The sequence below is a fragment of the Camelus dromedarius genome, chromosome 5 (genome assembly GCF_036321535.1).
Source record: "Camelus dromedarius isolate mCamDro1 chromosome 5, mCamDro1.pat, whole genome shotgun sequence".
In the NCBI taxonomy this organism is placed as follows: domain Eukaryota; kingdom Metazoa; phylum Chordata; class Mammalia; order Artiodactyla; family Camelidae; genus Camelus; species Camelus dromedarius.
Window position 1 is genome coordinate 59,834,052 of NC_087440.1, and position 16,118 is coordinate 59,850,169.

Here is a 16,118-nt window from a genome sequence, read left to right on the forward strand (position 1 = left end):
ACAGTGACATCTTTTGATTCCCAGTAAGTGTCTCAAGGTCCTGGACTGGGAGTTTGCATCATCCTGGTCATGTTCATGCTGTAGACAAAATCAGCGGTATTGGCACACTCATTCTTTACCATCTGTGAACATTCATATCTTCTCAGGAAGGGCCTCATAGGACGCAAATGAACTTATTGACAAAACAAAGACAGACTCACAGACACGGAAAACAAACTTATGGTTACCAGGGTAAAAAGGGGTGGGGGGAGGGATAAATTGGGAATTCAGGATTTATAGACTCTAACTACTTTATCTAAATGAGGTGAACAACAAGGTCCTACTGTATAGCACAGGGAACTATATTGAATACCTTGTAATGGCCTATAATGGAAAAGAATAAGAAAAGGAATATATATACACTTATAAATGAATGGCTATACTGTGCACCAGAAATGAACACAGCATTGCAAATCAACTAAACTACAAAAAAAAAAAGGAGTCCCTTGACCCCCAAGTTGAGTGCCTAGGCACACCCCAAAGAAGGTTTCTTGATGTGAGAACAGAGAGGGAGAGAGCCCTCATTGGTGAGCTCTGCCCACACCTCCGCGTGTGATCCTTTTCTGCCGGGCCAGGTCTTCCCCTCCCCACCAGAGAGGCAGGCGGGAAGGGCCAAGGTCCCGAGCCAGCCCTTCCTGTCCAGCCCCACGCCATCTCCACGTGGTAGTCATCCCTGCTGGGCTTCCTGAGATTTCCTGATGAGCTTCTCTTTGGAACATAAGGTCAGCCCTGTTCCTGGAATTGGTGTCTGCTGGATATTTTCCTTGGCCCCCCTTTTTTTCCTTCAAAAGGAAATGCTTTCTTTCTGACTGCCTTCTTACCTTTTTAAAGGGAAGGAAGTAGTAGTGGCCCCTGTTTGTGGACATTGGTTGGGTATCTATGTGTATAACACCACAGACGGAGTCAGAAATGTGCAAGACCTCAGGCTCTGGATGGTGTAATAATGGCAGTGAGGACCGTGAATTTGGGGCGAGGTGGTGGGCTTATCTGTCGTTCCATGGAGGGTGAAAGGTTGAACAGGATGGGCACCAGCATCACTCCAAAGTCAGTAACTTTCCTCCCAGGCCCTTCCATCATCATCGTTACCACCCCTCCAAAATGGTGAACTTTGGAGTTCTTGGTGTATCGATGTCCAAAAATTTCACGTAGACTTGGCTAGGGGGTGGGGGACTTGCTTGTGCGAACATTCCCCGCAGAGCACAGAGTCAGTGGGAGAGGAGTGGCATTTACAGGTTTTAGCCCAGTTTTCTACTTGAAAAAAATTCCCAAGTCATTAACCAGTGATCCTTCCAACTGGAAATAACCATAGTATTCGGCCAAAAACGTGCACAGGGAAGAGTTTTTCTTGCGTGCCCTCTTCGCTCTCATTTCTCACCCTCACTGTAAAAGTACATATGATAAACGCTCACATGCGCGTGCTCCAAATGCAAAACCATCCCACCCCTGCTCTCAGAGGACAGACTGTAAAAACCAGCAACGACCGCAGAAAGGAGCCCAGGGAGGATGTCCAAGGATACACACCCTCGTGTGAGAAACAGATCCAGGCTTTCTAAGTCTCTGGACTTAAAGATGATTGTTTAAATGGGTTTTTGGTTTTACTTGGTTTTGGTATAAATAAATGTTTCCAATTAGCCACCATGACACAGAAGAAAATAGTTTGCTTAGAGCTTCTGTGGTTGCGCTTTCTGGCCTCATCTAGCTCCAGGAAGGCCAGGGAGACATCCTTGTGAGTCCCCTAAGCTTGGGAAAGTGATGGCCTCTCTCTGAGGTGAGTGTTCCTTTGTGCGAAGTCATCTCCTGTGAGAGAGCACCAGGCACCAGTGCTGACTCAGGTGGGGTCAACACCCTTTTCTCCAGGCTCAGGCAGGGAGCCAGGTTAAGTAAGTGCTGAAAGGAGTTCGGTGCGTTCTCCTGAGTCACCTTTGTCAGTTTGGGAGGCATCGTAAACTTGGATCAGGAGATGATAGCTTTACATCTGTGCCTAAGCTTTACAGAAGTTAAAGTGTGTGCGTGCACGCGTGGGCTTACCTGTCATCACACCTATCAGATTTCATCCTCAGTGCGTTGTCAGCAGGAGTCTTGTTTGCCTCTGTGCACAGAGGGGAAACCGCATGTAATTCTGAGATCCTTTTTTAGCCACTAGTGTGTCCCACATCTGTCACCAGGCACTTGACCGGAGCAGCCTGAGTTTGCTCCTCTGCATTCCCTCCTCCCCTCCAGGCAGAGGTGGGGGGCATCCAACGCAGCAGCCACAGGTGGTCAGCCAAGAGGAGGCTAAGGAAGCGGAGGGAAAACGGGGACCAAGTCATGCAGAGGCTCCAGCTCTCGATCACGAGAGCTGGTTTTTCAAACACTGTTATGAGGAGGGTCCAAAAGTAAGTTACTAAAATGTCCTTTAACAAGAGGGATGGGTAACAGGCACCCTGGAAGCCCTTGTCCAGGACTGGAGTTCCCAGAGGCAGGCTTCCTCCTGAAACTGACACCTTCTGAAATGGACCTCTTACTCACAGATAGACCAGGCTCGTGTTGGCAGAAAACAGAAAAATACTGCTCTTCCTAGAGACTTCACTTTCAGCAGTCTTTATCATTTTTTTGAAGTTGTTGTTCTCAACTTCCTTCCCCAGTTTTAGGTTGTAAGTTTCCTAAAAATAGAAGTTCTAACATTTTATCTGTGGCAAGCAGTGTGAAGGATTTTTTTTAATGAAGTACTTGTTCCACATGACTCTTTAATCTCCATCTCTCAGGCAGGAGGATGAGCATGCCAGACGTTTTGTAAAATGAGCATGGAAATCTTCTCTATGTAGAGGTTTGCTAACCGATATCTGTGGGTCAGAGGCACTTTTTAAGTTGGAAAAACTCTGATGAACAGAAGTAGCACACTTTGTTTTCTGTCGTTTGTCCCTGCCAGTTATCAAAGATGAATAATTTTGAGCAGTTGATGGTTTGGTTTGGACACCAAAGATAATGCGTGTTCAGGATAAAGAAAGGCATTGCCCAATGTTTCATCAGGAGGAAACAAAGCTGTTGTGTGGTATGTCTTTGGAGTAACCTTTTTTTAGCACTTGCATCCTTGCAGTAGCTACATTTGGGGGATCACAGCTGTCAGGAGAGCTGCCTCTTCCTTTAACAGTTGGGAGTTGCTGGAGAGCAGTGAACCCCGCCCCGTCAGTCAGAGCTGCTCACGACTGGTTTGCCAGAAATAAAACCATCTTGGCCAACACTATTAGTGTTGGCACAAATGCCTAACCTTGGGCGTCCATCTCTGAGACTCACCTCTGACTTTTTTTTAGCCAGCATTATCTCAGGAGCTCCACTCAGGTCATGTGACAGACTTGGGTTTCAGAGGAGGCTCAGGCAGAGGGCTGAGAGCGCTGAAAAGGAATTGAATATGTGCCCATGAGAAGGCTGCGTGCAGGATTCCAATGACAGGATGGAAAATACAGCCCACAAGCCTGCTCCAGATTTGAGCCCTGTTCCCGCCCCAGTGCAGGAACAGGAACAGGACAGGGCATTTTTAGCACTTGTTTTCAATAAAAGGAAATAAAGCCCCCTGTAGACTGTGTCCCTGGAGGGAGCTCACGTTGTGCTCTGATGTGGGTCAGTTAAGGCATTTTCAAATAAACTCACATCCTCACCCACCCCTTCCTTTGGTAACTAGCCCATGGAGATCAGCAGAAGGAGTTTGATTTCATTTTTCTAAAGACAAGTGCACTTCAGACCCAAGGAAAATGTGGCGTCTTCACCTGAGGGGTAATGACAGGTTTTTTTTCCCCCCCAAATCCAAATAAAGAAGAAAGAAAGGGTAAGGTTGTACTCTTGATGTTGGCACAGACTGTGGGGGACGTTGGTCTCTCTCATCTGACGCCGACATGTCATTCAGGTCTTGTTCCAGTGTCTCCAAAGGACAGTCCTGTTCCTCCCAGGAAAGCCCCTTTTATCACTGAATGGCATTGAGTATTAGTGTGTTTTCATTTTAATTTTCCTTGCGACGTACTTACACATGCTCCTTTAACTTCCACTCTCTGAGCTTATTTCTCCATTCAGCACTGCCTCTTCTGGCCAACAGCACTTCTGGTATTTGGAAATACCAATGACCAACAGTGTCATCTTTTTTTCTCCGATATAAAGACCCCAGTGGTTGGAGTTGAAACCAGGTGGTCAGTATGAAGGATTCCTCAGGTTCTTTTCAACACTGTTCCTTTCCTGCCACATCCCTTAGCACCTGCTCTGGGTGTATGGCTCAGTCACTTCTCCCTCCCTAGAGTCGCGGGAAGAAGGCTGTCTTGTGGGCCAGCAAAGGGAGTAGCACATGAGCAGACAGAGCACTGTGCCTTCTCATTCACGTGAAGCTCTGAGCATCGTCCCAGGGTTGCTCCTGACCTGTCAGTCCACGCTGCTCTTTGATCTGGAATCCATGCGGGAAGATACTCGTAGCCTCAAAGGGAGGTTTAGCACAGTGACTGAGAGCAGGGGCTTCTCGTGTGAGATAGATCTGGGTCCAAATCTCAGCTCCACCACTCCCACACCGGGTGGCCTTGGGCAGGTGACCGAGGGGGGAGCACGGGAGGAAATACAGACTGGGAAGCGGAGGAACAGACCCAGCAGCTGGCTCACATGTCTCACCTTGTCCCTCTCACCACTGCCCTGGCTGGAAGGTGCTGCTGCCCACCCTGCCCTGGCCTGCAGGGGTGGGAAGGCAGCAGTGGGAGACTAGTCTTCATCACAAGGGCAAACTCTGCCTGTGACAGTGGCCAAAGACCCACAGGCACGCATTTTATCCACACCAGGGTGGCCATCGTGGCCGTGAACCATATCATACCCTGTTCTGTGTCCTCTCCCTCCTCAGAGCTCTCTGTAAAGCCAAAAAGTTCCTTCTTCCTAACTAGGAGCATCTCCCTGGAACACAGGCGGGAGCGCCCTGCAGCCTGCTTTCCTGCCCTCTAGCTTGCCAGCACGGAGCACGACCTCTCTGCCTGTTGGTTTGCAGTTGAATGAGAGAAGGAGGAGATTTGTTTGCCCCTCAGCCACATCCACCTGTCAAGTAGGAAACATAGTGTTCTCTCTCTCCTGGAAGAAAATCTTAGATCGATTGCTCTATTTATATAACTAGTCTTCTTCCTCTGAAATCAGATAGGTTTTTGAAACAAAAAATACTTTGAGTCATGGAAATGCATTAAAATGTAGGCAGAGTACATTTGGGTTGTGTTATTGCTACACACAGGGTGAGTTGGAACTCTAGCCTCTGCAACACCGGGCAGCTCAAAACAGAAGCCACCTCGGGTGTAGCAGAGCCCACAAGACATGACAGGTACTATAGCTGACCTCAGATTTATAAGCAGAGGTTCCGGGTTTGGGGGTATAGCTCAGTGGCAGATCGCGTGTCTAGCACGCACAAGGTCCTGGGTTCAATCCCCAGTAACTCCACTCGGCCTGCACTTGGTACTTCCCTTCTGTTGTTAAAGCAGATAGAACTGCATGTTAAAACCTGAGTCTTATCTGCGTTCTTGTTTTCAGATTGTCTTTCGAAAACCTTATCAGAAAAATTGTTTTCTTGAGACCGTCACTGCCACTGTTGGAGTCTGGGGCAGCGGAGGCAGAAACAGAACTTGCTCTCTTTCCTGGCTGCACAGTAGAGTAGCAGAGAAAGCCAGATAAGCCTCAGATGTTCATCTCCCCGAGGCTTTTCAGTCCGTGCCCTTGCCGTTAGGTGGAACAGGATGGTCCTACAGGCGCTTTAACAAGATACTTGCTGATACTCACTAGCCTTGATTGAGGGCTTACTTTGTGCCAGATATTTTGTGCTGATTATCTCATTTACTCATCATCACATTGTGAAATACAGGAAAATCTCCATTTTACAGCTGAGGAACCTCAGGCCCGGGGAGGGTAATAAATTGATCCAAAGCCACACAGCCACTGGTGGGAGAACTGGCATCCAAACGTAGTAGTCAGGCTGCAGCACCTAACCAGTTCACTCTGCGCCCTCCTTCAGAGGAGCTCTTACATCCTTTGTACATCTTTTCTTGGTTGGCAGGAGGCTTCCCAGGACAACCCTGTGCAAACCGGGCCTCCATCGCTTAACGTTTCTTCAGAGGGACACCTGGCTGACTGCTTCCCCCTGTGGCCGCGCCCTCTCTGCTGCCTTGAAAGAATGTTGTTTCTCATTCTCCGGCAGGCGTGTGCTTCTGATTCCTGCAGAATCTTCAACATAAATTCCACTTTCACAAGGGCCACGGGAGGAAGGAGGAAACAAGATGCATCCATGCATTCTTGCCCCTGCCCTCCAGTGAGCTAGAGACGTACATTTGGGGTGGCCTCAGCTTTTCCACCCGACCTCCTCTTTGCGGCTTACAAAGTGCTTTTCATTGACCCCAGCAAACATTCTGCTTCCTTTAGTAAATGTGTCCAGAATTTTTCATGAAGTCACTTTATTTTCCCTCTTGGCTGACTTCCCTGTTGGGACCACAGTCGGGGAGAAGGTCAGTTGAGGTGAGGCAAGTTGTCAGTGGGACCTTAGAGACGGATGAGTGATCACCCTAAACACCATCGCCATTAACTCGTTTGGCATTTGGGTCCCAGTCAGGACATGAGCAAATAGAAGAAGTTTTCTGCAGCGGCATCATGCCATCATCGTCACAGCTGCAAGGACACGTCCTGGGCCTGGTCTCGGGCAGTAAACCCCTCCTACAATAGAAGATCCAGGCCTGGGACTGATGTTCAGTGTTCCTTCACCTCCCATCTCTGCATCTTTGGAGGAGGGTAGTCAGACAGGGGCTGTGACCACACCCCCTCCTCCTTTCACTCTTTCAGCACCACTGAGCACCCTCCTCTCCCTGGAGTGGTCCCTGTCCTGGTTTCTGTTTCGTGGTCTTTATCATCCTCAGGCTTTGTCATGAGCTCCTGCTGCCACCCTGGCCGCCTTCTTACCTTGTGCCAGGCTTAGGACCAGCACAGGCCTGCGTGAAGCCGGCCCGGGGTGAGGCCGCGGGGATGGAGGGCCGAGGGGCTGACCAGGGATCACCGGCCCCAGCTAACGAGGCAGCCCCGGTCAACTCCAGGCCGTTTTCACCGAGAAGCTGCGGAGGTCCATTGTTCCAGAATATCCCATCTTCAAGAGAATTTGGAAAACTTGACTTTGATGTGATGTGACATTTGCTACTTTTTAAATGTTTGACAAGTAGTTAAAACTATTTTAAAATCCTCGATTTGGGCCAAATGAAATGTCTGCGGCCTGGAGCTGTTTTCTGTTCTGTTCTCTCTCTCCCTCCGCTTTAGCAATTTCTCTCTCCCCAAACCATGTCCCAGAAAGTGAGATCTCTAGCCCGGCCTGCACCCCAGTCCTGCATGGCTCCTCATCTCCTGGTGGGTGTCTGCACATCTCAAACATATAGCACATCAGTGTCTCACACCAACTGCCTAGATCCGTGAGCTCTTAAGAAACAGGTGTTTTGATTTTGGTTCCTCTGACAAAAGTAGTTACTCCTGCTCCTACTTCTGTTAACACTACTCCTCCCGACAATGATCTGTTGCTTTTTGTCCCCCATTTCCACTACTTGCCACCAATATTCCACTGGACAGCCGGAGGGCACCCTGGGACCTGCCACTCCTCCAGGCCCTTCCCCCCAGTTCCAGGCAGTGTAGAGTGTGCTCATTCTTCTGCCACAGGCCCTCCAGGACACCCTTCCTTTCCACTAACTAGAAACTAAACTCTGAGCTTGTCCTGTCTTCTCAGCCATTGCCTCAGGCTCCTGACTAGTCACTCCCAATCCCCAACAACCTCTGACCCCTCCGTTTGGGATTTATCCATCACACCGTGGCTAGAGTCCTCCCCTAGACCACAGGGCAGCTGCCGTCAACACCTCTTCGTATTATTTTTGGTGGGTCCTCGCAGCTCCCCGACCAACATGCGCATGGTTGCCGGCATCTGCACCACCTGTGTTCTCGGGCATCGTGGTCCTCTTCCTTCCTGCTCTGTTAATTCTGTGCATCCACGTCATCTTGCCAAATGTCACCTCTTCCACGAGGCCATTGCTTGCCTGTGCACCATCTACCCCCAGAGATTTGCCCTGTCCCTCTTTGAAGTTCCCACTGCACCTGGCTGTGTCTCTGCATTTCATCCAGCTGGGTGTTACAGAGAATGCTTGCTTGCCTCCGCCCTCTTCTCTTGATCAGCTCCTTCGTGGGGAGACACCATCCTTGTCATCTGTGTATCCCCCCATGAGGCATAGTGCGCTGTCTTGCACAGATACCTGCAAACCTTTGTAAATAGAACTTATATTTTTTCACGTGGAGGATGGCTGTATCTAAAGGGCTCAAGATATTCAAAGTTCAAACTGCTTGGTTGTTCAGAAGGATTTACCAGAATTCTAAGTCTAAGCTAGTGAAAGGGTTATTCTGCCTGACTCCCTTTCCAGGGATGCAGTTGTCAGAGGAGAGCAGCCCCATTGGGTCGGCCTCGCCTCGGGCAGTGCCTTTCCACAGTGCCCCTTGGAAGCTTGGCTTCTGGGCCACGGGCAGGGAAGAATACACAAAGTCATTCGGACACCAGGGCTCCTGCCACCCTGGCATCAAGAGCCCTCCACTGTTCCTCTTGCCCAAAAGAACAAGTTGTACCCACACATTCACAAGGTGTCCTCTGCTCACACCATTGGCAGGCCTGAGAATTTCCCACAAGCCATCTGGGTCTGTTCTGCTGGCCTTGTGGCCTGAGTTTTTCGCAGCATTGATTTTTGTTAATTAGACACCACTATTCCATCAGGGATTGTATCCCACTGATTTTGCTAAGGAGAGTGTACTCATTTCTTTTGTGTGTGTATTTTTGCTGCCTTTCTAAGGTGCACAGACTTATCTGGGGAGAGGCCAGGCAGCGTGAACTGCTAGCTCTTCCAGAATGAAGTGGTTTATGAGATCTATTCCCTAAGTCTACGTGGACCCCCGTGCGTGCCCGGAGTGCTAACTGCCCGGATTGGACTCTGTTGCCCTGAAAGCTGCCTTTACTTTTGAGTTCTACCTCCAAATCCAGCAGCACCAGGCCTTGCATTCCTTGTGTCTAGGAGAGAGGAGAAACCATTCAACCCCATCAGTATCTTCATTTTTCACTCTCTGTCCTTTGAAGCTTTTTTTTTTTTTTTTTTTTTTTTTAGCATTTTCGCATTTTACGAAGTCTCTCCTGTCAGATTTGCTTAGGGATTCTGCAGCCTCCTCCCTCCGTGTGATCATGTTCATGTGAAGCAACCCGGGAGGTCTCGCAGCTTTGGATACCTGGCAGGGCCGGGACGGCCACCTCTAAACCCTGCCCTTTCTTGTGTGCTCTTGTCTTGTGTTCATAAATCAAACTTGGAAAGAGGTGCTTGGGGGCCGTTATCAATTTGTTTAATGATAACTTGATTTCCATTTTTTTTAATTGAAGTATAGTCAATTACAATATGTCAATGTCTGGTGTACAGCACAATGCCCTAGTAATGCATATACATACATATATTCATTTTCTTTTTTTTCCATTTTTTTTAAGTTTGTATCCAAGGCAATTTTCTTTTGAAAATGGGAAATTAGCTTAAGTGTCTTTGAAATTGAAAATCACATGCCAGTTATGAAAAATGAATTATCCTATACTGGTCCTCAGTCAGGAAATGGTCAGAATACCCTTACTGACCATTTTGTGCAAGTAGAGTTAGCCCAAAACATCTTGCTAGGAGCTCAGACCCAAGGAAGTTGCCCAATTGATATAAATACCGAGGATTATATACACACATTCCTTGAATATATGGCAAGGCTTGTTTTAATTTTTGGTCTATGTAACAAGAGTCTCCATCATGAAACATTTCAAAATGGAAGGGCAAGAGAGAAGGGAGCATCTTACAGAGAAAAAGCTTTTCACTCAAAACTATGATATCTCTGTTGTAGAAATAAAAGCGACCACCTTTGTTTTTCCTGGAGCCCGAACACAGAACTTTAAGTTTTTCACCCTTGCGGCTTCTTCACACAGATTCTTCAGAATAATGACTCACACTCTTCTCTCTGTGGTCTTGTCAGAGAGTGGGCATCCTGGCTGGCCGGCCGGGTCTCCCAGGAAAATGGCACAGCTGTTCTGAAAAGTAGCCCCATTCATAAGCTGCCGGCTGTCTACAACTGCAGGGCTGGAGAAAGGACACTGTTTTAGAAAGACTTTCTTTCCTTTCAAGGGGAAAGAAAAATACATGGTATTTACAGGACAGAAAACTGGACCCTTCAGTTTTGTTTGAGTTGCCACGTCTGAAATGGAAGTGGGGAAGGCCAGAAGCACACACGAGCCCTTGCGCCTTCACAGGATGATTCATTGTGCCCGTGCTGCCCGGGATGGAAAATTCAGCTGGTTAAGCAAGATCACAGCCAGGAAGCCTCACACGGGCTCTTCTGCCAGAGCTGATGCCTGCCATCTTAGGACACACTGGCTGTGTCTGACCGAGTGATTGACTGTCTCTCTCCCCTTGTCTCTCAGTTCATGACCAAGAACCCAACCATGCGCTTGGGCAGCCCCAGTCAGGGCGGTGAGCACGCCATCTTGAGACATCCTTTCTTCAGGGAAATCGACTGGGCCCAGCTGAACCATCGCCAAGTAGAACCACCTTTCAGACCCCGAATCGTAAGTGTCCAAGGCCACATTGTAGCCTTTCTTCTTTCTTAAAGTGTCTCTGTGTTCCACTCCAGTGCATGGAGCAGTGGCCAGTCTCCTGGGGAGTGACCGAACTGGAAGTTGAGCCTGACACTCTGAGAGGCAGCCTCACCCGGGAGGAGGCCGGGTTCCTCGCCACTGAGGCCACATCTCTGTGTGCCGGGTGACTCCTCAGCGTTTTCACCTCTCGCTTGCCCCGGCCCCACCCTCCATTAACCCAGGTTAAAGTTTCCTGTGGTCTAAGAGTCCTTGAAACTTTCCAGGTTTCCCCCAAAGAGTTTGGTTGAGAAATTCATTGTTCCGAGCCAATTTCCTCACGCTCCTTAGTCAGTGCGCCTTTCCTAGGACCCCAGGAAAGTAGAGAGGATGTGAAATGCTCCGCAGTTCCTGAGCCTGGCTCCCCAGCCTGAAGAGCTCGGGACTGTGACCTCTGCTGCAGCTCTGGCCAAGTCCTCTTTGACCAGGAGATACTCTCCCAGCGAGGCAACTGAGTGGAGTGGCAGTCCTGAGGGCGTCCCAGGTCTTGGCCTGAGAGCTGAGCTCCTTCTCTTGTGTGGGGCAAGAGAGCCACCCCAGGTAGGGGAGGAAGGGGCGCCCCAAAGGCCAAGACAGAGGTATCGTTGCCTGAGGTAAGAGAGCTGAGAGGTCTCACGATCTTAGAAATGGTCTTTTCAGCATCAGTGTGTAAAAATGAAAAAGACACATCTGTAAACATCATTAGCCTAACCTGTAACAGCCTGCTCAGTTGAGACACCAGACACCCAACAATAAAGCCACTTCCTTTCCTGGGCAACCTGCTGTGGGGAGGAAGGAAAGCTTGGCCAACAGGACAGAATTAATCTGTCTGGTGAGTAAAGTGAGAGGCAGTCGTTACCTACACCCAGCAGTCCTAACAAGTCTTTCAAGAAAATCTCTTCAAGCATATAGGCCTGTGTACAAACAAGAGGTGGGCCAAGCGTGAACTTTCACAGCCTCTGTTGACTTGTGTGCCCCTCGGTCAGGCCCGCTGAGAAGTGGTACCTCGGTGAAATGGAGAGGACGTGGTGGACCAGCCAGCTGGGTCAGGTGACCAAATTAATTCCTCGGCCTCCCAGCCAAAGGCTGGCCTGCTCAGCAAGATTGTTGTGGGGTTAGTGAACTGGTGGTTACCACACGCCCTGATCATACACCATGCAGCAGAATTCATATAAAGCACTGTTTAATCAATTGTCATAACTGCCACTAATGCTCCCAAGAGAGGTGCAGAGCAGTTCTTGGAACTTGTGGGAAGGGGCTAAGTCCCATGGGAGACGAGCTAGTCTCAAGGGCATGAAATCTGAAGTTTTCCTTGTTTTCCTTTTTGACAGAAATCCCGAGAAGATGTCAGTAATTTTGACCCTGACTTCATAAAGGAAGAACCAGTTTTAACGCCAATTGATGAGGGACATCTTCCTATGATTAACCAGGATGAGTTTAGAAACTTTTCCTTTGTCTCTCCAGAATCGCATCCATAGCCCTGTGGGGAAGGCGAGCGATGGTATGAGATTCGAAAGGGGATCGAGGTTTTCCAAGCATTTCCTTGGTGGGGAACCCCCACCCCATCATCAGCCTTAGAACAAGAACCTGACCTGCGGGGAGCAGGTGGAGAACTCTGTGAAGGATGGAACGTCAAGAGAGCAACTGCTTCAAGCCCTGAGGGAGCCATGGTTCTGGAAAGAGTTGAGCTGATACTGAAATGTGATTTCAGGAAGAAACACACTGCTCAGCCTGTGCGTTTCCATGGCTACTTTGGGCCTGGGGTATATTAACAGGAGCCACAAGGAGAAAAGGTATGAAGAATAAACCAGATCCTAGAACTTCTGAGCCAACAAGGCTTGTTACTTCGACGAACTTAGACCTTGTATGGACCACTCCGAGGTGATCTTTATGCCTATGAGCCCCTAACACTGGCCCTCTGCAAGGAGTCTCTAAATGCCAATGAAGAACTTGAAGAGAAAGGAAACAGGTGGCTTTCCACGTAGAATGATTTACTTTGAGGAAGCAAAAAACATGGTCTCCATAAAGCTCACAATTTCAAGCCCAGTATCAACAGCAGATGGACACCACTGCAACTGATACAGCTTCGTCTTTTCCCCTTCCTTTCGTTTAGTAGATATTTATTGAGTGCCCAGTGAGACGGTGCCACAGTACCCAGTAATGTCAACAACACATTTGCGTTCACCAAGCTTTCATTCTCAAGTTACCTGAGTGGTGTCTGCGTTCTGGGAAATGCTTCTCGCCGTTGCGTATGTCATAAGCGCTCTGCGCATAGCTCTTTTCACAGAAGGCGGCTCGCTGCCCGAAGGGAATCAGCAGGTGAGCTCCGGGTGCTTGCTGACTTGTCGAGTCTCGTCGTGGGGCCACGTCTGGTTACTCCTCTGAACTCATCAGTGCATAACCGCCCTCCACTCCTGTCCATGACCAGACTCACGGCTTCGCCCTTAGCAATTTATTTATATTTTAAGAGACAAAGATGTCTGTTTGGTATGCATTTTAATAATTAGAAATGGCTCTTGTAAGCAGGACATTTATCAAAGGACCTTATACAATGTACTCATATATATGCAGTTGGAGAATTTTATCTGGCTGAAATAAATGCATTTTGTAACAAAAGGATTTTTTTTCTGTCTAAAAGGATTTAGTCCTATCCCCACCAGGAAAGGAGATACCTAATTAAAATAAGCTTTGAGCAGAATGGAAAGCAACTTCCTGAGAGCAAAGGTTGGCGTCACATTACGTGTGTTGCTCAAATGAACGTGGCCTGTCTCTTCCTAACCCCAGCTTTCGTTCTGCATCAGGGTCATGACTGATAAGCATTTACTAGGTCTAGCTACTGACACAGTAGGTATGGTGGAGCAGTGCTTATCTCTCCTTCAGAGAAAGTAGAGCACAAGTTCAGTAGCCCTCCTCCATCTTTTCTCCATGCCGTCTGACCATTGCTGTAGCAAGGGAAGGGAGAGATGGAGGCGGTGCTTACTGCTTACCTACCTTTCCTTGGAGGGACACATCACCTCTGCTCACGCCTGATTGTAGGTAGAGGAGGCCACGTTCTGGCCAAACAGGGCCAGGAACTAAAGAGCAGCTGAGGGGTATCTGGGTAGTAGTGACAGTCTCCGTGAGGGTCTTTTTATTGCATTCCAAGGTGAAAAAAATGACTTTTGAATGAATAGAGGAGCTAAGAGTCTCCCTTTCCATTGAGCTCTTAGCAGTTGGGGGGCACTCCCCCCTAGGTCAGTTGACCCAATCTTCACAATATCCCTTCTGAGGATCACAAGGCCACTGGCCCGCCCTTCCAGAGGCAGACTGGCCCCAAGCCATTTGATCTGCTGGCACTGAGTCTGCTGGGGCTGCCCGGTTCCTGAGCTCAGCAATAGCATGGAGGTCAAGATGAGGTCCCACTGACACTTCCCTCCCACCTTCCCTCCCCACCATCTCGCCTCTTGGAAAAGGAATCTTAAGCAATCCTCAGGCCTCATCACCCTCCATCCTCATCCCCGCACCCCTTTGCCCCTACTCTCCCAAGCAATTCCACGCCAACCCGACTAAATTTGACATGTAACCGTGAGTGTTTGTTTGAAAGGAGAATGATGATAAAGCATTTGCTCTGAGATATTATTCGCCTTTGACTGCAGATGGGATTTTTGTATTTATTTCACTTCATATTTATTATGTATGAGGCCCTGTTACCAATACTTTAAATGTATTTCCTCATTCAGTGCCCCGAGAGGTGGGTCCTCTCATCTTCATTGTATGGATAGGGAAACTGAAGGACAGAGAGATTAAGTACAGTGTCCGAAGTCACACAAGTGGAGCAGTTAGGTCAGGAATGGGACCAGGTGACTGAACTCGAGTCCCTAGTTTTAGCCCCATTTGGTAAGATTTCCCTATTAAGGCCAATCTTATTCTTCCCGCTTTTGTGAGTTATTGAGAACAATAAAAAGGGTGTAAACCAGATTTAGCAGAGTGCACTAGATAAACTGGCAGCTGGGTAGGCCAGTATTACTCATCCCAGCTACAGAACAACTTATCAGCAGTGAAATTGTCTGATTTGCATGCCAAGGGCCTGGAACTGCTCACCCGGCCTTAAAGGAACTGGGGCAGGCCAGAGTGACGCAATCAGGACTTGACCTCCCCAAGGAAGAGGAAATAGTCTGGGTCATACCCGTAAACCCTGTCTGCACCTCTGGGGTAACCTCTGAGCCTTGGCAGGAAGGGTGTGTGTCGGGGAGGTGTCTGGTCCTTTCCTCTCCCCCCCTGGGGGGTGCCTTTCTGGGTTTCAATAGCCCACCCTTGCCACCACCCCCTGCTAGTAGATCAGGAAGGAGGCAGATGGCCTCGGGTCTACCTGGGCAGCTGCACGTTTACAGCGACAGAGGTGATACATACCTTGATAGCAAAGAAAAGAACCAGAAATAAAAACACCCCGTTTATCATTCATCTTAATTAGGTGCGCTTGCCATAAAAATATTCCAGCCACGGACTTGGCCTTGACTCTTTCACAGGCCAATGCCATGAAGCTTTTTGTCTTTATTCCCAAATTTGGTCATACTGACTGCTTTACCTGGCTGTGTCGACTTAAAATGACACGACAGCCCACTGCGACTGCCCCTGGCTCAGCATCACACTGGGTCCTCTGACTTCTCACTTTCCACCATCTGAGAAGATGCACATACAGCCGAGACATTTGCCAAGGAAGTGAGCCCTGTGGTCATATGTTGCCCTGAACTGAGTTGCGGGTTGGACAGAACAGGCCCGAGTGCAGCTATAAATGAGGCTTTGTCGTCTCACTTCCTTCCTGTGTTCAATTAGAATCAAAGCTAAGAGTGCCACCCTCGGCTGCTTCCTGTCTCAGCCACCCCACCCACAATCACCTCCACGGCCCTGTCAGTTGCACTTTCTCTCCTCTCCCTTCCACACTCTTTATTCCCCAGTGTCATAAGTCAGTTCTCTATTCTCCCTTCCCCTATCATTTGATTTTCCAAGCCCACCTGGCCATAGAGCCAGCTTTCCAACCACCAGGATGACATCAAATCCTGATTTGCCTATGTACATTATAGGCTCGTTTAGAGCCCAGAAGTGGCAGCCACCTTGTCCTTGTATTTCTGCACCTTCAGCATCACTTCATGTCTGGTCCTGCCGAGTCAGACTGCCTCCGAGCCCAACCCTGCCTGCGCTGCCCACCACGGTTCCGGGAAGCAAGACGGCACAGGGGTGAGCACGTAGAGCGCAGACCTGGGCACTGATTCTGCCTCTTAACGTATGTTCTTTGGGAAAGGGAGTCATTTCCCCAGGTTTCCTCATTTTCTGGCCAACACTCTACACTCTGGCCCACTCTGTCCAACCTGCAACCCAGTTCAGCAGAACATCTGACCACAGGGCTCACTGGTGAAGTGGGAGCAAGATTGACCCC

The 16,118-nt window shown here is 48.9% G+C and overlaps 1 protein-coding gene across 1 annotated transcript in view; it reads left to right on the forward strand.

The window, feature by feature from the left end:
- The window catches only part of PRKCH (protein kinase C eta), a 206,210-nt gene extending 192,886 nt beyond the window's left edge, over nt 1–13,324 (forward strand). Inside the window, exons 13-14 of the mRNA XM_010976676.3 lie at nt 10,517–10,660; nt 12,037–13,324. Of these exons, the coding sequence (XP_010974978.2) occupies nt 10,517–10,660; nt 12,037–12,183 (291 nt within the window). The 3' untranslated portion in view covers nt 12,184–13,324. The remainder of the gene's footprint in view (nt 1–10,516; nt 10,661–12,036) is intronic.
- The last annotated feature ends 2,794 nt before the right edge of the window (nt 13,325–16,118 follow it).